Source organism: Telmatherina bonti, assembly GCF_933228915.1.
Source record: "Telmatherina bonti genome assembly, chromosome: 12".
NCBI classification, from domain to species: domain Eukaryota; kingdom Metazoa; phylum Chordata; class Actinopteri; order Atheriniformes; family Telmatherinidae; genus Telmatherina; species Telmatherina bonti.
The window spans coordinates 26006821-26029360 of record NC_136610.1 but is presented as its reverse complement, the minus strand read 5'-3'; the positions used below and the strand labels follow the sequence as shown (position 1 = coordinate 26029360).

At 39.4% G+C, this 22540-nt stretch overlaps 4 protein-coding genes across 4 annotated transcripts; all 4 read left to right on the top strand.

The window, feature by feature from the left end:
• Positions 1 to 155: 155 nt before the first annotated feature.
• LOC306763338 (uncharacterized protein) lies at positions 156 to 13208 on the top strand (the record flags this gene model as incomplete). Its single annotated transcript, XM_079250124.1, has 3 exons — positions 156 to 2525; positions 10609 to 10625; positions 10847 to 13208. 3 exons carry the CDS (start codon positions 156 to 158, stop codon positions 13206 to 13208), a joined length of 4749 nt encoding a protein of 1582 aa, XP_079106250.1.
• Positions 3718 to 10128, top strand: LOC306763159 (protocadherin gamma-A6-like; the record flags this gene model as incomplete). Its single annotated transcript, XM_079249877.1, has 2 exons — positions 3718 to 6061; positions 8717 to 10128. The coding sequence occupies 2 exons, from the start codon at positions 3718 to 3720 to the stop codon at positions 10126 to 10128; spliced, it is 3756 nt and encodes a 1251-aa protein (XP_079106003.1).
• Positions 13209 to 14418: 1210 nt separating the features above from the next.
• LOC306763337 (protocadherin gamma-A3-like) lies at positions 14419 to 16806 on the top strand (the record flags this gene model as incomplete). Its single annotated transcript, XM_079250123.1, has 1 exon — positions 14419 to 16806. One exon carries the CDS (start codon positions 14419 to 14421, stop codon positions 16804 to 16806), a length of 2388 nt encoding a protein of 795 aa, XP_079106249.1.
• A 956-nt stretch (positions 16807 to 17762) lies between these two features.
• On the top strand, positions 17763 to 22505 carry LOC306763336 (protocadherin gamma-A2-like; the record flags this gene model as incomplete). Its single annotated transcript, XM_079250122.1, has 2 exons — positions 17763 to 20155; positions 22478 to 22505. The coding sequence occupies 2 exons, from the start codon at positions 17763 to 17765 to the stop codon at positions 22503 to 22505; spliced, it is 2421 nt and encodes an 806-aa protein (XP_079106248.1).
• Positions 22506 to 22540: the final 35 nt, after the last annotated feature.

Sequence of the window (22540 nt, the reverse complement as noted above, 5' to 3'; positions counted from 1 at the left end):
ACTAACTGTACCTCGATTTGGTGGATGCTCTTTAACTTAGATCGAAGAATATTGCTTTGTATTTTTCTTTTTTTCAGAAGAAAATGTATCTTTCTCGCATCACGTCGCAGCCTGTCCTCTTCGAATGGCGTTGGATTTTTTGTCTTCGATGGAGAATGTTTTGTTCTTTGCTCTTTTTACTGAATATTGTTTCTGGACAAATTCGCTACTCTGTACCCGAGGAGATGAAGAAGGGCTCCCTTATTGGTAATGTAGCACAGGATCTTGGCTTGGACCTGAGAAGGCTCAGATCGGGTCGGGCCCGTATTGTCACCGGAGACAGCATTCAGTACGCCGAGTTAAAGGCAGACAAAGGGGTTCTTGTAGTCAACGAGAGAATCGACCGAGAACAGCTTTGTGGAGACGTAACACCGTGCAGTTTCAGCTTTGAAATGATTTTAGAAAATCCCGTGGAGCTGCATCCTATAACGATTGAAGTTCTAGATGTAAACGATCATTCTCCGACATTTAAGAAAACAGATATTATGTTAGATATTAGCGAGGGTGCAAACATTGGTGCGCGATTTGTGCTTGTTAGTGCAGAGGATCTTGATGTTGGCCTAAACGGTCTCCAGAACTATGTGTTATCCCCCAACGATAATTTCGTTTTAAAGCAGCATGTGAATCCAGATGGGAGTAAATATGCAGAGTTGGTGCTACAGAAGCAACTAGACCGAGAGGAGGTACCACATCTATCTTTGAAGCTTTTAGCAGTAGATGGTGGTAATCCACAACGATCTGGTACGATAAATATTGATATAATGGTTTTGGATGCAAACGACAATGCTCCTGTCTTTAATCAGTCTGTTTATAAGGTAACAGTCACAGAAAACGCAGCAATTGGAACTCATGTTGTCACTGTTAATGCTACAGACGCAGATAGCGGATCGTATGGACACATCACATATTCTATCTCAAACGCTAAGAGCAATATTGTTGACCTATTATCTATAGATAAATTGTCTGGTTTAATCACTGTTTCGGGTCCAATCGATTACGAAAAAGACAAAAGATATGAGCTGAGAATCGATGCTAGAGATCAAGGAGGGTTAACGGATTCAAGTAAAGTGATTATTGAAGTAATTGATGTAAATGACAATGTCCCGACCATAAGCGTGATGTCATTCACGACTCCTATATCAGAGGACTCCCCTCCTAGTACAACTATCGGAATCATTAATGTAAAAGACCTAGACTCAGGTAACAATGGACAAGTGATTTGTAGAATAGAACACAATTCTCCTTTCAAGATAAATTCCAATTTAAGAAATTATTATGCTATCGTCACAGATTCTCTACTTGATCGTGAAAGTGTTTCAGAATATAACATCACTGTTTTTGTAACGGACGCAGGAAATCCTCCTCTCTCAGCTAAAAGAACGTTTAATTTAAAGGTCTCGGATGTCAATGATAATGCTCCAGTTTTTTCACAACGTGTTTATAATACTTTTGTTGTGGAGAATAACCCTCCAGCTGTTTCTGTTCTTACCCTGAGAGCTAAAGATCCAGATGAGAACCAAAACGCCCGTATTTCTTATATTCTGGAAGAAAGTGATATTGGCGGATCCCAGATTTCTGAATATGTTTCTGTAAATTCAGAAAGTGGAGTTGTACAGGTGGTGCGGACATTTGATTATGAACAACTTAAACAGCTTCTGTTTAGCGTGCGAGCACAGGATGGAGGCTCTCCTCCACTCAGCAGCAACGTGACGGTAAATATACTTATTCAGGACCAGAACGATAACCCCCCTCAGATTCTTTACCCCGTACTGACTGGTGGCTCTGTGGTGGCTGAAATGGTTCCTCGTTCAGCAGATGTGGGTTATCTGGTCACTAAAGTGGTGGCTGTTGATGTGGACTCTGGACAGAATGCCTGGCTCTCCTATAAACTCCAGAAATCCACAGACAGGGCGCTGTTTGAAGTGGGCTTACAGAATGGAGAAATACGAACTATCCGCCAAGTGACTGATAAAGATGCTGTCAAACAAAGACTGACTGTTATAGTGGAGGACAACGGACAGCCCTCTCGTTCAGCTACAGTCATTGTTAACGTGGCGGTGGCGGACAGCTTCCCTGAAGTGCTGTCGGAGTTCACTGACTTTACACACGACAAAGAGTACAATGATAACCTGACTTTTTACTTAGTGTTGGCTCTGGCTGTAGTTTCCTTCCTCTTCATCACGTGTTTAGTGGTGATTATATCAGTGAAAATCCATAGATGGAGACAGTCTTGCATCATGCTACACTCAAGTCTCCCTGTGATTCCATATTATCCTCCACGTTATTCAGACACTTTGGGAACAGGAACTCTTCCACACGTGTACAATTACGAGGTGTGCAGGACTACCGACTCCAGAAAGAGTGACTGTAAGTTCGGCCGAGCTGGTAGCCAGAACGTGCTGATAATGGATCCCAGTTCGACAGGAACGATGCAGAGGATACAGAATGAGAAGATTATCCTCGATGAACCAGACTCTCCTTTAGAGGTGAGTTAGCCGACGTGTTTTCATCCTTTCTCATTATCAGTTTTCCTATTTAATAATATGTGGTTTGTGCTTTATTGTGGGGGAAATTGCTCTTTAAGTTGCATATTGAGTTATCTGAGTTAAATATAAAGTTACATATTGAGTCACTGAAAATGTGCAAGCAATGTTTAAGTCACTCTTCTCAAATACGTTATGTTGGTAAACTTGAACTCTCTGACATTTTTTCTTACGTCTTTTACTCCCAAATTCCAATATTTACGTTGGGGAATAACCGACAGTCGCTTACTAGTGCTGTCCATGGTGCTGAAACTGTGATTTAGTCTCCTCTGTGTGTGTGTGTGTGTGTGTGTGTGTGTGTGTGTGTGTGTGTGTTCATCTCTCCGAATAAGTAAGTTGAAATAGAGACACATTAGGTTTTGTTCCGCCATGCAACATATTGCTATGCAAACCTGCATGCGTTAGATTTGCTCTTCATACAACCTACCTGAGTCTGATTATTGATCTTCCTTATCGATTTTTTTGAAAACCTGTTAATTTAAGTATGGTTACCCATAAAACATGCAGAAAACTTGGTCCTGAGGAACATGGTTGAGAATCAGTGATTTATACAATCAGTTTAGCAGATTATATACGATGAGCACAAAGCTGTTTCTGTACATTTGGATTATAATGTTACGTTTAACTATGCTATTTTGACGCGCAAGGTATTTTTCTGTTTCACTTTACCTTGAAGTTCGTCATTTATCTTTCACTGTGAGGTAGTTGTGGCCAAAATAAAATGACAGCTGAATAAATATTTTTGTCAGAAATCTTGATTACACTCGGTTATGCATTTACCCCTCTCACCACTGGTGACTACTCTGTGTTTTAAAAGTAATCATTGTGAATTCTGAAAGCAGTCATGATGAACTTCCTAATAACGTGAATAGCTGATACATTACCATGGACGGGCTCTGAGTGCCGCTGTTGATTCACCACTAAATGACTGCTGAACACTGTGCAGCGGTCCTCCTCTTAATTCCATTCGGCATTTTGCTCTTAGGAAAACGACGTTGTGACCTATCAAGAGGCTAATATCTTTAACATCTCGTTGAATTTCTTTTGAAAACGACCAGATTTCTGTCCCACTTCATGGATTTACTCTTATCTGATTTGCACTAAGAAGGATCACTACTTCTGTACATTTGGATTTATGATGATGTGGATGATCGCTGGCATATATCGATGGCAAGAGCTGCTGGTCATTCTTTGTCTTTTCAAGCTCAGGTCGGTGATGGCTCAGGCTCGCTATTCCATACCGGAGGAGCAGGCTGAGGGCTCTTTTGTGGGAAATATTGCAAAAGATTTAGGCTTAGATGTAGCGAGGCTTATTTCAGGGAAAGCTCGAATTATTACAAAAGGAAGCAGACAGTATGTGGATTTAAATCGAAGCGAAGGCTCCCTTGTTATTAAAGAGCGAATTGATCGGGAAGAAATGTGCGGGAAAACAACGCCCTGTAGCTTCAGCTTCGAAATTATTTTGGAAAATCCCATCCAGCTTTATCGAGTCACAGTGGAGGTAACAGACATAAACGATAACAGCCCATCTTTCCCAAGGGATGTAATCAGCCTGAAAATAGCTGAAAATGCTGCCTTGGGTACTCGATTTTCACTTGTCAGTGCAGACGATCCCGATGTTGGGATTAATGACATCCAAAAACATCTTCTAAGGCCTTCAAATAATTTCAAATTAGAGGTGCAAAGTCAGCCAGACGGAGGCAGATTTGTTGAAATGGTTTTGCTAAACCATTTAGACCGAGAGAAAGAGGAGACTCACACACTTGTGCTTATTGCTTCAGATGGTGGTGAGCCACATAGATCCGGAACTGTGCGCATTCATATAACTGTGCTTGATGCCAACGATAATGCACCAGTGTGCAGCCAGCCTGTTTATAAAGCTGACATCAAAGAGAACTCACCTGAAGGAACAGTTATAACCAGAATTAGTGCAAGTGACAAAGACGAAGGGGTCTATGGTGAAGTTACATACTCAATTCCTCACGTCACAACAGATGCAAAGCAACTCTTTAATGTAAACATTAAAACCGGTGAAATCAAAGTTGCAGGGAAAATTGACTTTGAAAAATCAAAAACGCATCAGCTAAATGTTCAGGCTAGTGACAGCGGAGGTCTCACTGACACATGTAAAGTTATAATTCAGGTAATAGATGAGAATGACAACATCCCCTCTATACAACTCATGTCATTGTCCAATTCAATATCAGAGGATTCTCCTCCAGGAACAACCATAGCTGTGGTTAACGTTAACGACGCAGACTCTGATAGTAACGGTCTTGTCAAATGCTCAATTAACGACGACGTGCCTTTCAAAACTGATTCTTCATTGACTGGATATTACAGCATTGTAACAGAAAGCTTCTTAGACCGAGAAAGTATCTCTGAGTATAATCTCACTATAACCGTGTCTGATCAAGGTTCTCCACCTCTGTCTAGCAGTAAAGATGTCAGATTAAAAGTTTCTGACGTAAATGACAACCCACCAAAATTCACCAAATCAGAATACAGTATAAATGTACCAGAGAATAACGCTCCTGGTTTTTCTGTGTTTGGTCTCAGCGCTAGCGATGCAGACTCGGGTCAAAACTCACGGATTTCTTACTTTTTGGAGGAAAGGGAGATCAATGGGATGTCCGTGGCGTCGTTAGTGTCAGTTAATTCGGACAGTGGTGCAATTAATACGATGAGATCTTTCGATTATGAACAGATCAAATTGATCGAATTCAATGTAACAGCTCGCGATGCTGGGTCCCCTCCCCTGAGTTCGGTGGCAACAGTAAGAATAGTGGTCCAGGACCAGAACGATAATCCTCCTCAGGTTCTGTATCCAGTCCAGACAAGTGGCTCAGTGGTGGCTGAAATGGTTCCTCGTTCAGCAGATGTGGGTTATCTGGTCACTAAAGTGGTGGCTGTTGATGTGGACTCTGGACAGAATGCCTGGCTCTCCTATAAACTCCAGAAATCCACAGACAGGGCGCTGTTTGAAGTGGGCTTACAGAATGGAGAAATAAGAACTATCCGCCAAGTGACTGATAAAGATGCTGTCAAACAAAGACTGACTGTCATAGTGGAGGACAACGGACAGCCCTCTCGTTCAGCTACAGTCATTGTTAACGTGGCGGTGGCGGACAGCTTCCCTGAAGTGCTGTCGGAGTTCACTGACTTTACACACGACAAGGAGTACAATGATAACCTGACTTTTTACTTAGTGTTGGCTCTGGCTGTAGTTTCCTTCCTCTTCATCACGTGTTTAGTGGTGATTTTATCAGTGAAAATCTACAGATGGAGACAGTCTCGCATCATGTTACACTCCAGCCTCCCCGTGATTCCATATTATCCTCCACGTTACTCAGACACTTTGGGAACAGGAACTCTTCCACACGTGTACAATTACGAGGTGTGCAGGACTACTGACTCCAGAAAGAGTGACTGTAAGTTCGGCCGAGCTGGTAGTCAGAACGTGCTGATAATGGATCCCAGTTCTACAGGAACGATGCAGAGGATACAGAATGAGAAGAGCATCCTGGATGAACCAGACTCTCCCCTAGAGGTGAGTTATGGCACATATTTCACAGATCTGTGGTGTAACGCCACTTTGCTCTCTCCACACATCAAAAACAATCCACAACCAAAACCAGCACTTCTTTGTTCCCCCTGTGACAGTACCAACGAGTCAGCAGAGAGAAGGGTGTAAACTGAAGGAATTGCAGGAAAAACACAGAAGCAGATTCAATGGACTCTCACTCTTACTTTAGAATGCAAATATGGACAGCTAAACCTATAGAGATTAATTTTGGGAACAAATATTTAAACAACACTGCAAAAACAGATTTAATATATTTAACAAATGAACTCAAATACATAAAATCCCAAAATAATCTTACAAAAGTAATTTTTTTTTTTCTTTTTCAATCCCATACTTTGCGATCTGGGCTTTTATCTTACATTGTATTAACTGAAAGCTGGATTTTTCCAAGCATTATTACGGCTCTCTCTTTTTTTTCATTATCTTTTTTTTTGTTTTTTTTTTTTGTTTTTTAATTTAATCCTGACACTTATTTAAAAATGCTTCATATTTTTTTTATGTACTGGCAAATCCATGTCCATTAGTTTAATATACGCATACATGTCTAACAGTTTATTCGCTGCACTTCAGCTTTATTTAGCACCACTTCACAACAATGTAAACTTAGGTTACAACCTGATCAATTGAAACTGTGCATGCAGCTGTTAGTTAACTCTTCTTATCGAAATCCAGTGAAGTTTCAGTTCTTGTTCATTTTCGCATGTCTTATACTATCATATACTACATAGCATTAGCTTAGTGTCTCTGTCCCTGGTGATAAATCGGTCGTTTCACTGGGGTCTTCATTTTATACCGAAAACAGTACTTCTCCAGCTCGAGTATAAACAATTTGTGATTGGGTATGCATAGTTGTCATTTATAACAGCTGTACCAGTGTTCGCAATTAATTTCCCAAAACATAACTTAATTGTAGAAATTAATATTCACAAAGGAGCTTCCATGTTCTTGTCTGCGTATGTCTTTTTAAAACAGAAATTTCATGATTTAATCATGTAATAAAGACCGCATTATTTCAATGATACAATTCTAATGTAATATGTCTTTGTTTCTTGTTGCATTCTGCTTTTCGTTCTCTCACAAAATATTCCCAATTATTGCTCGAAGCATACGTAACGTTTTTTTGTTTTTGTTTTTTTTTTACCTCGATTGTAAAACTAAGGCTAGTGTTTGCATAGTGGATTTATCATAATTTGCCTGTATATTGAGTTTGCATGAGGCTACTTTACCTCTCTTTTTTGTCTTTTTTCTTTCGTGGCACACTTGTTATTTTCATATTAAACTCTAAGAGCCGCTGTTGGTCTTCATAGCTATATTAGACTACAGCTTTTGAAAAGCATATAGACCACCTCTTCTCATTTCAGTGTACCACAGAGAGTAGGTCGGTCGGTCTCTTTTTTTCACTTATTATTTCCAAACAGATGTTTCTGTTTTAACCATTTGGATAAAAAAAAATATATTTGAAGGGGAGTACTGGATATTTCCTTCGTATTTTTCCTCAAACGCTCATGTGGACTTGGGACATACTGCTTTAGGAATATGTATTTTATCAACAGTGAACGCACAGTTAAATGGCAAGTACAGGCCTTTTTCCTTGCTTCTTTAATCCAGGCGACAGTTTGCCAGGTCCGCTACTCCGTCGCAGAGGAGATGAGGAAGGGCTCTTTTGTCGGAAATGTATGTGAAGATTTAGGTGTAGATGCTAAAAGATTGAAGTCAGGCGGTGCCCGGGTTGTTGGCAGTGATAGCAGCGAGTATATCAGGCTAGATTTAGACAAAGGGATTTTGGTCGTAGGTGAAAGAATCGACAGGGAGCAGCTCTGCGGACAGACATCACCATGCAGCCTGAACTTTGAAATTATAATGACCAATCCAATGCAACTACATAGCGTGGTCGTGGAAGTACTGGATGTTAATGATAATGCGCCTGTCTTTCATGAGAAGGAAATGCATGTAGAAATATTAGAATCGGCTCTCTTAGGAACCGATATTTTGCAAGTCAGTGCAACAGACCCTGATGTCGGCATCAACGCTTTACATGGTTATACATTATATCCAACGACGCATTTTAATATTAAAGTTCTCTCCAGCCCAAACGGCCACAAGTATGCACAACTGTATCTTTCTGGTGCTTTGGATCGAGAAAAGGAAGAAAAGCAGCTTCTCACGCTCACTGCTGTGGATGGGGGTGAACCACAGCGATCTGGTACGCTGAAAATACACGTAACTGTCCGTGATACAAACGATAATGCCCCTGTTTTTACGCAGCCAATTTTCAAAGCTTCTGTTAAAGAAAATGCTCCAAAGGGAACATTAGTGGCGAGAATAAGCGCAACAGACGTAGATGAGGGGATGAACGCACACATTACATATCACCTAAACCGCATGTCTAGTAATGTTGCTCAGCTTTTCTATGTGGACGAGAACAGCGGAGATTTGACAGTGGGCGGTATGATTGATTATGAAGAAAATAAAATATATGAGATTAGTGTCCTGGCTCGAGATCAAGGTGGACAAAGCACGTCAACAAATGTAATAGTCGAAGTAATAGACGAAAATGATAATGCACCTTTAATAACTTTAACCTCTTTTTCTAATACTATTGCTGAAGATGCTCCCAGTGGAACCACTGTAGCTATAATCAATGTTAAAGATCTCGATTCAGACAAAAATGGTAAAATAGACTGCTTAATTAATTCTAATATCCCGTTTGCAATCCACTCATCTTTAAAAAATTATTACACTCTTGTCACCAACGGTGTCCTTGACAGAGAGCGTAATCCTAATTATAGCATCACTTTCACGGCTGTAGATGAAGGAAGTCCTCCACTCTCCACAAGCAAGACAATGACACTTAAAGTTTCTGACGTCAACGATAATGCCCCTGTATTTGAACAAAGTTTCTATGAAGCTAATATCATGGAAAACAATTCACCTGGGTTCTCTGTATTTTCCGTGAAAGCGCGTGATGCTGACACAGGTCAGAATGCACGAGTTTCTTACCTGCTTGTTGATTCTCAGTTAAATGGTCAGCCCATATCCACTTTTATTTCTGTGAATGCTGAAAGTGGAGTTGTACAGGCAGTTCGATCTTTTGATTACGAACAAATCAAAACTATTACCTTTTATGTGAGAGGACAAGACGGAGGTTCCCCACCTTTAAACAGTAATACAACAGTAAAACTAAATATTATAGATCAGAACGATAATCCTCCTCAGGTTCTGTATCCAGTCCAGACTGGTGGCTCCGTGGTGGCTGAAATGGTTCCTCGTTCAGCAGATGTGGGTTATCTGGTCACTAAAGTGGTGGCTGTTGATGTGGACTCTGGACAGAATGCCTGGCTCTCCTATAAACTGCAGAAATCCACAGACAGGGCGCTGTTTGAAGTGGGCATACAGAATGGAGAAATAAGAACTATCCGCCAAGTGACTGATAAAGATGCTGTCAAACAAAGACTGACTGTCATAGTGGAAGACAACGGACAGCCATCTCGTTCAGCTACAGTCATTGTTAACGTGGCGGTGGCGGACAGCTTCCCTGAAGTGCTGTCGGAGTTCACTGACTTTACACACGACAAGGAGTACAATGATAACCTGACTTTTTACTTAGTGTTGGCTCTGGCTGTAGTTTCCTTCCTCTTCATCACGTGTTTAGTGGTGATTATATCAGTGAAAATCTACAGATGGAGACAGTCTCGCATCCTGTATCACTCCAGCCTTCCTGTGATTCCATATTATCCTCCACGTTACTCAGACACTATGGGGACAGGAACTCTTCCACACGTGTACAATTACGAGGTGTGCAGGACTCCTGACTCCAGAAAAAGTGACTGTAAGTTCGGCACAGCTGGTAGTCAGAACGTGCTGATAATGGATCCCAGTTCTACAGGAACGATGCAGCGGAATCAAAGTGAGAAGAGCATCCTGGACGAGCCTGACTCTCCTTTCGAGGTGAGTTGGTAGCCTGGCTTTGTCCTTTATTATAAAGTTTCTTTCTTTTTTACACTGTCTGCATTAATATTTTTCATTAGTTACATTTTTTTTTAAACTATTAGCCTTTTCAAAGTGATGTCCATTCGGTCATACTGAAATATTCCAGAACCACTCTACATAGATCACTTAACACAATCTGGTAACACTTAAATAGGCTGTTTTGGTTTTTTTTTTTTTTGTTTTTTTGTTTTTTTTTTTAATCAGAGCTTCGCTACAATAATTGCATTTTCTTTTGTCTGAAATATAAGCCTTTTTGCTGTCTTTTAAAACTGTTCTACCAGATTCTTGGGATTTTTTTTCACATATAAATAGATCAAAATGAAAAGTATCCTCCGCCTTCGGTCATGACATTCATGCAGTGAACAGTAAGGGACGCTGTTGGTCAGAGGAACAAATAGAGTGAGATGATGTGGTGGGGGCAGAGCTGTCTTTTTTTTTCGGTTTTATCAGGTTGAAAAACACAAACGGTGTGCTTCAGCAGTTGGACAACATTCTGGCTTTTCGTGGAAACACCTTCACATAGGACTTATTATTGCTCCTGCCTCATTTTGGATGTGGTAAAAGAAGCTCTTCCTTTATGATTTTCTATGTGGAAAATGACGCGTCAAATCTCTTTTTCGTTGTGTGAAAACATGCGTATGTTTTCCAGGTCGGTATGGTGGCTTCTGCTGTTTCTGTTGTATTATAGCTACGTAGCTTCAGGCCAAATAAGGTACACAATTCCCGAGGAGATGAAAAAAGGGTCTTTGATTGGAAACGTTGCTCAGGATCTTGGATTGGATGTGCACAGACTTCGTTCTGGTCGTGCCCGTATAGTCACGAGACAAAGCATTCAGTACACAGAGCTGATAACAGACAAAGGCATTTTAGTTGTGAACGAGAGAATAGATCGAGAGCAGCTTTGTGAAGATGTTACACCATGCAGCTTCAGCTTTGAGGTCATTTTAGAAAATCCAATGGAGCTGCATCGAATAACAGTGGAAATAACTGACATAAATGACAATTCTCCAACATTTAGGAAGCAAGAAATTAAATTTGAAATAAGCGAATCTGTCGCAGTGGGTTCTCGTTTTTTGTTAGCCAGCGCCGAGGACGCGGATGTGGGCAGTAATGGTCTGCAGAAATATGAACTAACCGCAAATGAAGTGTTTCTTTTGAAACAACACTCGACTCCAGATGGTCGAAAATATGCCGAGATGATTTTACAAAAGCCTTTAGATCGAGAACGTGTGTCAAAAATATCCCTCAAGCTCATTGCTGTTGACGGTGGGACTCCGCACAGATCTGGCACAGTAAATGTAGATATTACAGTGCTTGATGCAAATGATAATCCTCCTGTATTTAACCAGTCTCTCTACAGGGCTACCGTTTCGGAAAATGCATCTAAAGGCACCTATATTACTACAGTGGATGCAAGTGATTTAGATATTGGATCAAACGGTCTTGTCATCTACAGATTTTCAAACATGAAAGAGCAAATGACTGATTTGATTCATTTAGATGAGTTAACAGGAACTATGACACTCATAGGACAAGTAGATTATGAAAAAGACAAGAAATATGAAATTATGATTGAAGCAGTCGACCAAGGCGGTTTAACAGACTCATGCAAGGTGCAAATAGAAATATTAGACGTCAACGACAATGCACCTGTCATTAATGTGATGTCATTCTCAAGCCCTGTGCCAGAAGATTCTCCTCCAGGGACGACAGTAGCAATAATTAATGTGATCGACGCAGACTCAGATCGAAATGGGGAAATTATTTGTACAGTAGACCGCACCCTTCCATTTAAGATAAAATCCACATTAACTAATTATTATGCTTTGTTAACTGACTCATCATTTGACAGGGAGATTCAACCTGATTATAACATAACTGTACGTGCTACAGATTCTGGATCACCACCACTGTCAAGTTCAACAATATTACATTTAAGAATATCTGATGTGAATGATAATGCTCCGTTATTTGATAAAATAAATTACGTTGCTCATCTAACAGAAAACAATTCCCCAGGAGTGTCTGTATTTTCTGTGACAGCGCGAGATATCGACTGGAATCAGAACGCAAGAATATCTTATTTTCTGGAAGAAACACAGATAAACGGTAGCCCATCATCTACATTTGTTTCCATAAGTAGTGAGACAGGAATTATACACGCAGTGCGCTCATTCGACTTTGAACAAATTAAACAACTTCAGTTGATAGTGAAAGCGCAGGATGGAGGCTCTCCTCCTCTCAGTAGCAACGTGACCGTGAAAATATTGATCCAAGACCAGAATGACAACGCCCCTCAGATTCTGTACCCAGTTCAGACTGGTGGCTCTGTGGTGGCTGAAATCGTGCCTCGATCAGCAGATGTGGGTTATCTGGTCACTAAAGTGGTGGCTGTTGATGTGGACTCTGGACAAAATGCCTGGCTCTCCTATAAACTCCTGAAATCCACAGACAGGGCGCTGTTTGAAGTGGGCTTACAGAATGGAGAAATAAGAACTATCCGCCAAGTGACTGATAAAGATGCTGTCAAACAAAGACTGACTGTCATAGTGGAGGACAACGGACAGCCATCTCGTTCAGCTACAGTCATTGTTAACGTGGCGGTGGCGGACAGCTTCCCTGAAGTGCTGTCGGAGTTCACTGACTTTACACACGACAAGGAGTACAATGATAACCTGACTTTTTACTTAGTGTTGGCTCTGGCTGTAGTTTCCTTCCTCTTCATCACGTGTTTAGTGGTGATTATATCAGTGAAAATCTACAGATGGAGACAGTCTCGCATCATGTTACACTCCAGCCTCCCCGTGATTCCATATTATCCTCCACGTTACTCAGACACTTTGGGAACAGGAACTCTTCCACACGTGTACAATTACGAGGTGTGCAGGACGACTGACTCCAGAAAGAGTGACTGTAAGTTCGGCAGAGCTGGTAGTCAGAACATACTGATAATGGATCCCAGTACTACAGGAACCATGCAGAGGATACAGAGTGAGAAGAGCATCTTGGATGAACCAGATTCTCCTTTAGAGGTTCGTAAATTTCTGTGACCTTATATGTGTTATTATACTTGTGTGATTTTGATTTAATTGCTATGTGTACCATCCCATCAATTTAATGTCATTGGACAGCGTCTTCATTTCTTTATCCTATGGCCTTTATGTGTTGAGAACTTCTAAATCAGTTGTTTGAGGGTTACTGTCGTGCAGGCTTTAGATGTGTGCCTGATCCAACACGTGTCATTAAAATAAAATCATCCCACATCTAGTTGTCAAATTCTGCACAGTGAACAATTCATTTTATTTTGGTGGGATGAATTAAAGAAACATTAAAAATGCAGGGCAATTGACATTATAAACGGAAGTTTCACATATCTCTTTTATAGAAATGCGACGAATAAACTTATAAGTCAGGTGTAAACTCAATATTTCAGAAGCTCTATTGATTTATTTTTCTTAAGTAGGAGTGTATGTTATATCAAATTGTCTGATTTTTTTAATACTGTTGACAAGATGGATACTTATGTGAGTATCACAGCTTCTTTCAGATGGGTTTTTCTTTGTGTACTTTCTTTTCGTTGTACCCAATAGTTTGATGAAACACCATTGCCTGTTACATTTTGCACCTAAGCCACAGCTTTCCACGTGCTCAGTCTTTGGAAAAATCTAGAAAAGTCAGACATTTTGATTTTGACATTGTTCTGTTTTCCACAACTCTCCACACCCCCTACTTTTACGCAGTTTAACTGATTATTACATATTCTTTTCCTCATCTATTATTTTACAGTGCATTATATACATACATATATATATATATATATATATATATATATATATATATATATATATATATATATATATATATATATATATTTTTTTTTTTTTTTTTTTTTTTTTTTTTTTAATTTTTTTTTTTACTTTAGGAAGGGTAGTCTTCAAATCAATTATGCTCTGATTTACTTCTCTATTTGGACTCTAAGGGACGCTGTTGATCTGGAAAACAGTGGTGTGTGTAACGTCAGTGACGTGAGAGAAAAGGGAGATGGGAGAGGTTGACTATATCTTTCTCATACATGGGGGCATTCGGCAGGAAATCAGTCTCATTGCAAATCTTTGATAACAGTTGAGGAATATCGCTTTAAAAGATACAGGTCTCCGCATTCGTGTGACTGGAAGATTCATTGCCAGACTCTGGATTTTACTGCAGGGCATGGAGATGCGCAATTACCGATCCAGAAAATGGCTCTTGTGTTCGACGCAAATGTTGCAGCTTTTCCTTTTCTTCTTGATGACTTTCATCGTCAGGGGCCAAATCCGTTACTCTGTACCAGAAGAAATGAAGATAGGATCTCTCATTGGAAATGTTGCACAAGACCTTGGTTTGGATGTGAGGAGGCTCCGTTCTGGTCGGGCCCGCATTGTCAGCGGAGAAACTACTCGGTACGCCGAGCTAAACGCAGACAAAGGAGTTTTGGTCGTGAATGAGAAAATTGACCGAGAGGAGCTTTGCGGAGAGGTAACGCCGTGCAGCTTCACGTTTGAAATCATTTTAGAAGATCCAATAGAGCTGCACAGAGTAACGGTAGAAATATTAGATGTTAATGACCACGCACCAACCTTCAAAAATCCTGTGATAAGTTTAGAAATTAGCGAATCTGCTACAGTCGGATCTCAGTTTGACTTAGAAAGCGCTTATGACCCTGACGCAGGGATTTATACTTTACAAAATTATGTTCTGTCACCTAATGATAATTTTGTTTTGAAGCAACACTCTAACGTAGATGGAAGTAGATTTGCCGTAATGATTTTACAGAACGCTTTAGACAGAGAACTGAATCCACACCTATCTTTGAAGCTAATAGCACTAGACGGAGGCACCCCACAGCGATCTGGAACATTAAGTATTGAGATCACTGTTCTTGATGTTAATGATAATCCTCCTGTATTTAATCAATCAATATACAAAGCTACAGTTACAGAAAATGCCCCCCTAGGTACATATATTACGACTGTGAATGCTTCAGATGCTGACAGTGGCACTAATGGTTTAGTTATATATAGTTTTTCCAATGTAAAGGGAAAATCAGCCGAAAAATTTGCAATTGACAGCTTGTCTGGCAAAATAAGTGTTGTGGATAATATTGATTATGAAAAAGAAAAAAAGTATGAAATAAGAGTGATAGCGAAAGACCAGGGTGGCCTCAGTGATGCAACCAAAGTTGTTATTGAGGTCGTTGACGTGAATGATAATGCTCCAGTTATAAATATCATGTCTTTTTCCAGCATGATTTCTGAGGATGTCTCCCCTGGTACAACTATCGCTGTTTTTAATGTGAAAGATGCAGATTCTGAAAGCAATGGTAAAATAACTTGTTCAATTGATGCTAATCTTCCCTTCAAGATCCAGTCTTCTCTGACCGATTACTACAATTTGATCTCTGATGTAGTTTTTGATCGAGAAACTAAACCTGAATACAATATAACAATAACTGCAAAAGATTCAGGCTCACCGCCTCTTTTTACCAAAGCAACTTTACAACTACGAATTTCTGATGTTAACGATAATGCTCCAGTCTTTTCCAAACCAAGCTATTTAGCTTATATTGCTGAAAATAATACTCCCGGCATGTCAATATTCTCAGTCAGTGCCAGAGACTCTGACTGGAACCAAAATGCAAGAATTTCATACTTTCTTGAGGACGCAGAGATTATTGGAAACCCAATTTCGTCTTATATATCTATAAACTCTGAAAGCGGAGTTGTATGCGCAGTTCGCACCTTGGATTATGAACAAATTAAGCAGCTTTTGTTTACTGTGAAAGCGCAGGATGGAGGATCTCCTCCACTCAGCAGCAATGTGACTGTGAAAATACTGATCCAGGACCAGAACGATAATCCTCCTCAGGTTCTGTATCCAGTCCAGACTGGTGGTTCTGTGGTGGCTGAAATGGTTCCTCGTTCAGCAGATGTGGGTTATCTGGTCACTAAAGTGGTGGCTGTTGATGTGGACTCTGGACAAAATGCCTGGCTCTCCTATAAACTCCAGAAATCCACAGACAGGGCGCTGTTTGAAGTGGGCTTACAGAATGGAGAAATAAGAATTATCCGCCAAGTGACTGATAAAGATGCTGTCAAACAAAGACTGACTGTTATAGTGGAGGACAACGGACAGCCCTCTCGTTCAGCTACAGTCATTGTTAACGTGGCGGTGGCGGACAGCTTCCCTGAAGTGCTGTCGGAGTTCACTGACTTTACACACGACAAGGAGTACAATGATAACCTGACTTTATACTTAGTGTTGGCTCTGGCTGTAGTTTCCTTCCTCTTCATCACGTGTTTAGTGGTGATTATATCAGTGAAAATCTACAGATGGAGACAGTCTCGCATCATGTTACACTCCAGCCTCCCCGTGATTCCATATTATCCTCCACGTTACTCAGACACTTTGGGAACAGGAACTCTTCCACACGTGTACAATTACGAGGTGTGCAGGACTACTGACTCCAGAAAAAGTGACTGCAAGTTCGGCAGAGCTGGTAGTCAGAACGTGCTGATAATGGACCCCAGTTCTACAGGAACAATGCAGAGGACACAGAATGAGAAGAGCATCCTGGATGAACCAGACTCTCCTATAGAGGTGAGGCTTTAATTCCAATTAAATTGATTGATTACTTATGCTTTTCTTTTTTAAGCGTTTTGCTCAAGTGTTCTTGTGGGATAACATGAGTTTCTGTCCCAGAGAAATTGTCCTAGCCAAACATTATAGTTTTAAAAACGATTCTCGTTTACGAACACAGTCTGCTCTCGGTGTAAAAAAAAAATAAATAAATAAATAAAAAAAATAAATAAAAATAAAGAAAATAATAAAAAAATTCCTAAGGATACTTGAAATATTAACTGTTTATATTGCAAGCCACTCTTTATACTTTCTAATTTTTTTTGAATTTGACAAATCCGATTTTCTAAAAATGAACACTGACAGAACATATGCTATAAAGCTTTCACGACATATTTTCATTGACCTGATGGACGCTCTAAATCTTTGCTAATATGTGTCATTCAGCACCATGGACAGCGTGCCTAATGTGGTGGTTGGTTTGGACTTGTGTGGGAATAGCCTGAATTTCGTGTTTTGTTTTGTTTTTTTTTTTCTTTTCATCAGCAGATTAATTGATATAATTCAAACTGATTTTTTTTTTTTAAATAAACATCTAGTTGGCATTTTGGTAACTTTAACAATAGGTACTTTGAACATCAGTTTATAACTTGTATTAAGCATTTGAGGTAACTGACAACAACATTCATTTCAAGGAAAATGTCTTTGTATTGTGTAATTCAGTTTATCCAACTCACAGGGACGCTGTTGACCAGTCAACTGAGAGCTCTTTTCAGCATAGCGTTCAGTACCTCCCCAGTCATCTAGAGATGTTGCGGAGAGAGGGAAGGAATGTCGAAAATGAGTCGTGTGGATCTCGCCCTTCATACAATACAGAAATAGCTTCATAATTTCTCTTTATAAAAAAATAATTTGATTGGAGTTTTCTTCTAATGGACAATTGAATTAATCTCTTTTTTTTATGTGGACAGGAATTGTTGGACTGCATAATGACACGGCAAGTACGGCTGCTGTTATTTTTCGTTGCTGTCTCTGTTCGCTTTGTGTTTGCTCAGGTCAGCTACTCCATTCCCGAAGAAATGGCGATAGGTTCTTTAGTAGGAAATATTGCACAAGATCTAGGCTTAGATATCCAACGACTAAAAGCGGGGAAGGCACGTATTTACACGGGAGAGAATACGCAATACATCGAGCTAGATAAAGAAAGAAGACTTCTTGTAATCAAAGAAAGGATAGACAGAGAAGCGCTCTGCGGACAGACGACGCCTTGTGCTCTTGATTTTCAAATAATTTTGGAAAATCCCATGCAATTTTACAGCATTACTGTGGAAATTACTGACATTAACGACAACGCTCCAGTTTTTAAAAACACTGAAATGAAATTTGACATAAGTGAAATCGCACAAATTGGGTCGAAATTTGTCCTCGAAAAAGCTGTTGACGACGACGTGGGTGTTAATGGACTGCAGGGCTATTCGCTTAGTATAAGTGACATATTAATTTTAAATCCTTATAAGATAGGAAGTAATCGCAATCTTGAAATGGTTTTAAAGAAACCGCTTGACCGAGAAAAGCAGGACCGAGTAATGTTAGTACTGATGGCTTTGGATGGTGGCAACCCGCAGCTTTCAGGAACCATTCAAATAGTTGTGAATGTATTGGATGCAAACGACAATGCACCAGTTTGTCATCAAACTGATTTTAAGGCTAATATAAAAGAAAATTCGTTAAAAGAAACTGTTCTAACGACAGTCAGTGCATCTGATGCAGATGAAGGTCCACATGGGCACATACAGTATTCCATTTCTAATTTTCCAAAAGGAGCTGTTGGTTTATTTGACATAGATAAAGATACTGGAGAGGTCAGATTAATAGGGAAACTTGATTATGAGAAATTTCGGCACTATGAAATAGATGTGCAAGCATCAGACCAAGGAGGAAACAAAGACGTTTGTAAAGTCATAATCAATGTCCTAGACACAAATGATAACCGGCCAGCTATTAATATTATGTCACAATCATCCACTATATCAGAGAATGTTGAACCAGGCACTGTTTTGAGTATGATAAATGTTCAAGATCCTGATTCAGCGGAAAATGGCAAAGTTACCTGTGATTTAGATGACCATGTTAATTTTAAAATCAAGTCAACATCTAACAATTTCTTCTCTTTAGTGACAGACAGTAAACTTGACAGGGAAACTGCTTCTCAGTATAATATCACAGTGACCTGTTCTGATGAAGGAGTACCCTCCCTCTCAAGCACTGTCACTCTAACCTTGCAGATCTCTGATGTAAATGATAATCCACCGATCTTTGACAAGAGCTCATATGATGCCTACATTGTAGAAAACAACACACCAGGTCTCTCTATATTTACAGTGAAAGCTACAGACGCTGACTGGAACCAGAATGCTCGTGTTTCTTACATACTGGAGGACTCATCTGTTAACGGAGTGCCAGTCTCCTCTTATGTGTCCGTTAGTGCTGATAGTGGAGTCATCCATGCAGTTCGCTCTTTTGACTACGAGCAGATCAAAGATTTCCAGTTCCTTGTCAAAGCACAGGATGGAGGATCTCCTCCACTCAGCAGCAATGTGACTGTGAAAATACTGATCCAGGACCAGAACGATAATCCTCCTCAAGTTCTGTATCCAGTCCAGACTGGTGGTTCTGTGGTGGCTGAAATGGTTCCTCGTTCAGCAGATGTGGGTTATCTGGTCACTAAAGTAGTGGCTGTTGATGTGGACTCTGGACAGAATGCCTGGCTCTCCTATAAACTCCAGAAATCCACAGACAGGGCGCTGTTTGAAGTGGGCTTACAGAATGGAGAAATAAGAACTATCCGCCAAGTGACTGATAAAGATGCTGTCAAACAAAGACTGACTGTCATAGTGGAGGACAACGGACAGCCCTCTCGTTCAGCTACAGTCATTGTTAACGTGGCGGTGGCGGACAGCTTCCCTGAAGTGCTGTCGGAGTTCACTGACTTTAGACACGACAAAGAGTACAATGAGAACTTGACTTTTTACTTAGTGTTGGCTCTGGCTGTAGTTTCCTTCCTCTTCATCACGTGTTTAGTGGTGATCATATCAGTGAAAATCTACAGATGGAGACAGTCTCGCATCCTGTATCACTCCAGCCTCCCTGTGATTCCATATTATCCTCCACGTTACTCAGACACTATGGGAACAGGAACTTTGCCACACGTGTATAATTACGAGGTGTGCAGGACTACTGACTCCACAAAAAGTGACTGTAAGTTCGGCACAGCTAGTGCTCAGAACGTGCTGATAATGGACCCCAGTTCTACAGGAACAATGCAAAGGCTACAGCACAAGAAGAGCATCCTGGATGAACCAGACTCTCCTCTAGAGGTGAGGCCTTACGATTTTAATTATTTTCCAAGAATCAAAAAAAAAAAAAAAAAAAACAGACACAAACCCCAACACGAGTTACCCTGTTTTGAAGTTAGCTATTTAAACAAAGTCTTTGTTTTGAGTGAAAATATTATGTTGGATCAAAATTGAAAATGACGTACATTTTATTTAATACTATATAGATTATTTTAACAATTCTCTCCGTTTTAAATCATTTTTGGTCATGCTGCAATCAATTTCTTTTGTGTATCACATATCTCCCAGAAACATGAAGCAAAAATCTTATTTAATTTATACAATAATTATTTGTATGTTGCTATAATATGTAACATGTTTACACTCTGTAATAATAACAAGTCAAACACTTAAGTAATGTATTATTCAAGTTTAACTTATGATAGTTTAGGATTCACCACTGACTTATCATCATCTCATCGTGATCTCAACTTGATTTCATGTGACTACTTTGCACTCAACAAATTATCTATTGATATGAATTAATTCACTGTTTATTTATGCATCTTTAAGTATGTGGACAAATATGCCAGTTGAGACAAAAGTGACTAATTTATTCCCATCTCTGTTGATGTTGTTGTTTATTGTAAGACACACTCAAGAAGTTCATGTTGGTATTTGTGCCTAAATTAGAAGTCCAAAAATAAGCTAAATTAAAAAGTAGATCAGCTCAATTGTATTTATATATTTATTTATTTATTTATTTTGATCATTTTTATGTGTTTAAAAATTGTTAAGATTTTACTAAAACATTACAAGCAGTTATACTTTTGAACTAGAATATTACTTTGAAAATATAATGTTTAACCATAGTTCAAGAACTTTTCTGGCATTTTATTTTAAAAGTGGACTCAATCTGTTAACCAGTTACTTAACTGTAACTCAGAAATAAATGTCAAGCTACTTCATATTGAAATTTGTTTGCCTTTACTTAAAGATGCATAGCCATCATTAGGTAATCATTGAGCATGAAAATCATGTGTCTGCTTATTGGAGCATATATCAGTGAAGTAAGCATAATTGTTCAATGTTGATAGAAATAGTTATCCCTTTTGAGACTGCATTTTTCAGCGTTTTCAGAGACTGGAAGGTTGAAGATTCAAATACCCTGTTTTTTTTTTTTTTTGTTTTTTTTTAATCCTTGGAAAGGACACTTCCCCTTCAATTCATCATTGCTTTTGAATGCTATGAATGAGTATGGATGGTTTATTGGTGGTTGCAAATGTCACACAGGCTGCCGCATTTCATTCAAACTCCAGTCAACTATGGCTGCGTCTTCAGTCCAGGACAGCGGTTTCTTACATCTTGCTCACCATCAGAGAGAATGAATGTGAAATGGAAAGAATATTTGGTCAAATGTAAATGCATTGAGTGCTGTTAGCCATAAAGCACAATATCAATCTAATACAGTACTGTTCAAAATGGAAAAGGAAAAGGTGTTTTTAACTTTTTTTTTAAATAGAGCAGCTGTTGTGCATGCTTTTTATTGACCTCATTCATAAAGACGTCAGTGGAAATTCAGGGTTTGGTGTCTTACCTAAGGAGAATTTGACACATGGGCAGGGAATGGTGAAGCCACTGATACACCCAAATATTTTAATGTTTTGATCTAAACTGACAGATTCGTTGACATACTAAGGAATGTATGAGTTAAAGTGAATGTATGTCCATCAATTGATGAGCTATGGGGTGTGACATATTCAGATGAATCCACACTGAGGTCGTTATCAGTTCATTATGTGCAACAACGATTCATTGTATACTCTGCACTGATTAATATATTAGTCAATCACAGGTATAAATTGTTCAGTAGCTTTTGTACAATTAATGTAAAATGGTACTTGAAAAACATTAAAACAGCATAAACTATATAAGTTTTCACTAATATTTACTTCACTGTGTCAAATTCTTATTATTTCTGTCATTATGTGTCTCCCAACACACAGTAATCTCTAAATCATAGATCGCTAACTCTACTATTTAAATTAAATGGTTCATTAAATGGTTCTCTAATATTTTTTTTTTCGTTATTTTGTCCACCAGTCTCTTAGATCCAGTTATTTCAGTCAGTTGTGTTGCTGCATGGAGATTTTGGAAATCTGCAGGACTCTGGTCAAAGAGGCGCAGAGTTGGTGATCTCTGTTCTATACTCTTGAGATTCTAACTGTACTGGATTTGCAATGTATCTTATTGAACTCTTAGTGCCGCTGTTGGCTTGTGTGTGATGATTGGGATGCAGTTTTTTTTTTTTTTTTTTTTTTTTTTTTTTTTTGGAGCCTACCTCCTCCGTCTTTCCCTTTACATCATAGAACAACTGAGACCAAAGGGAATGGTTGACGGCCATTTACACGGTAAATTCCTGGTAGATGTAA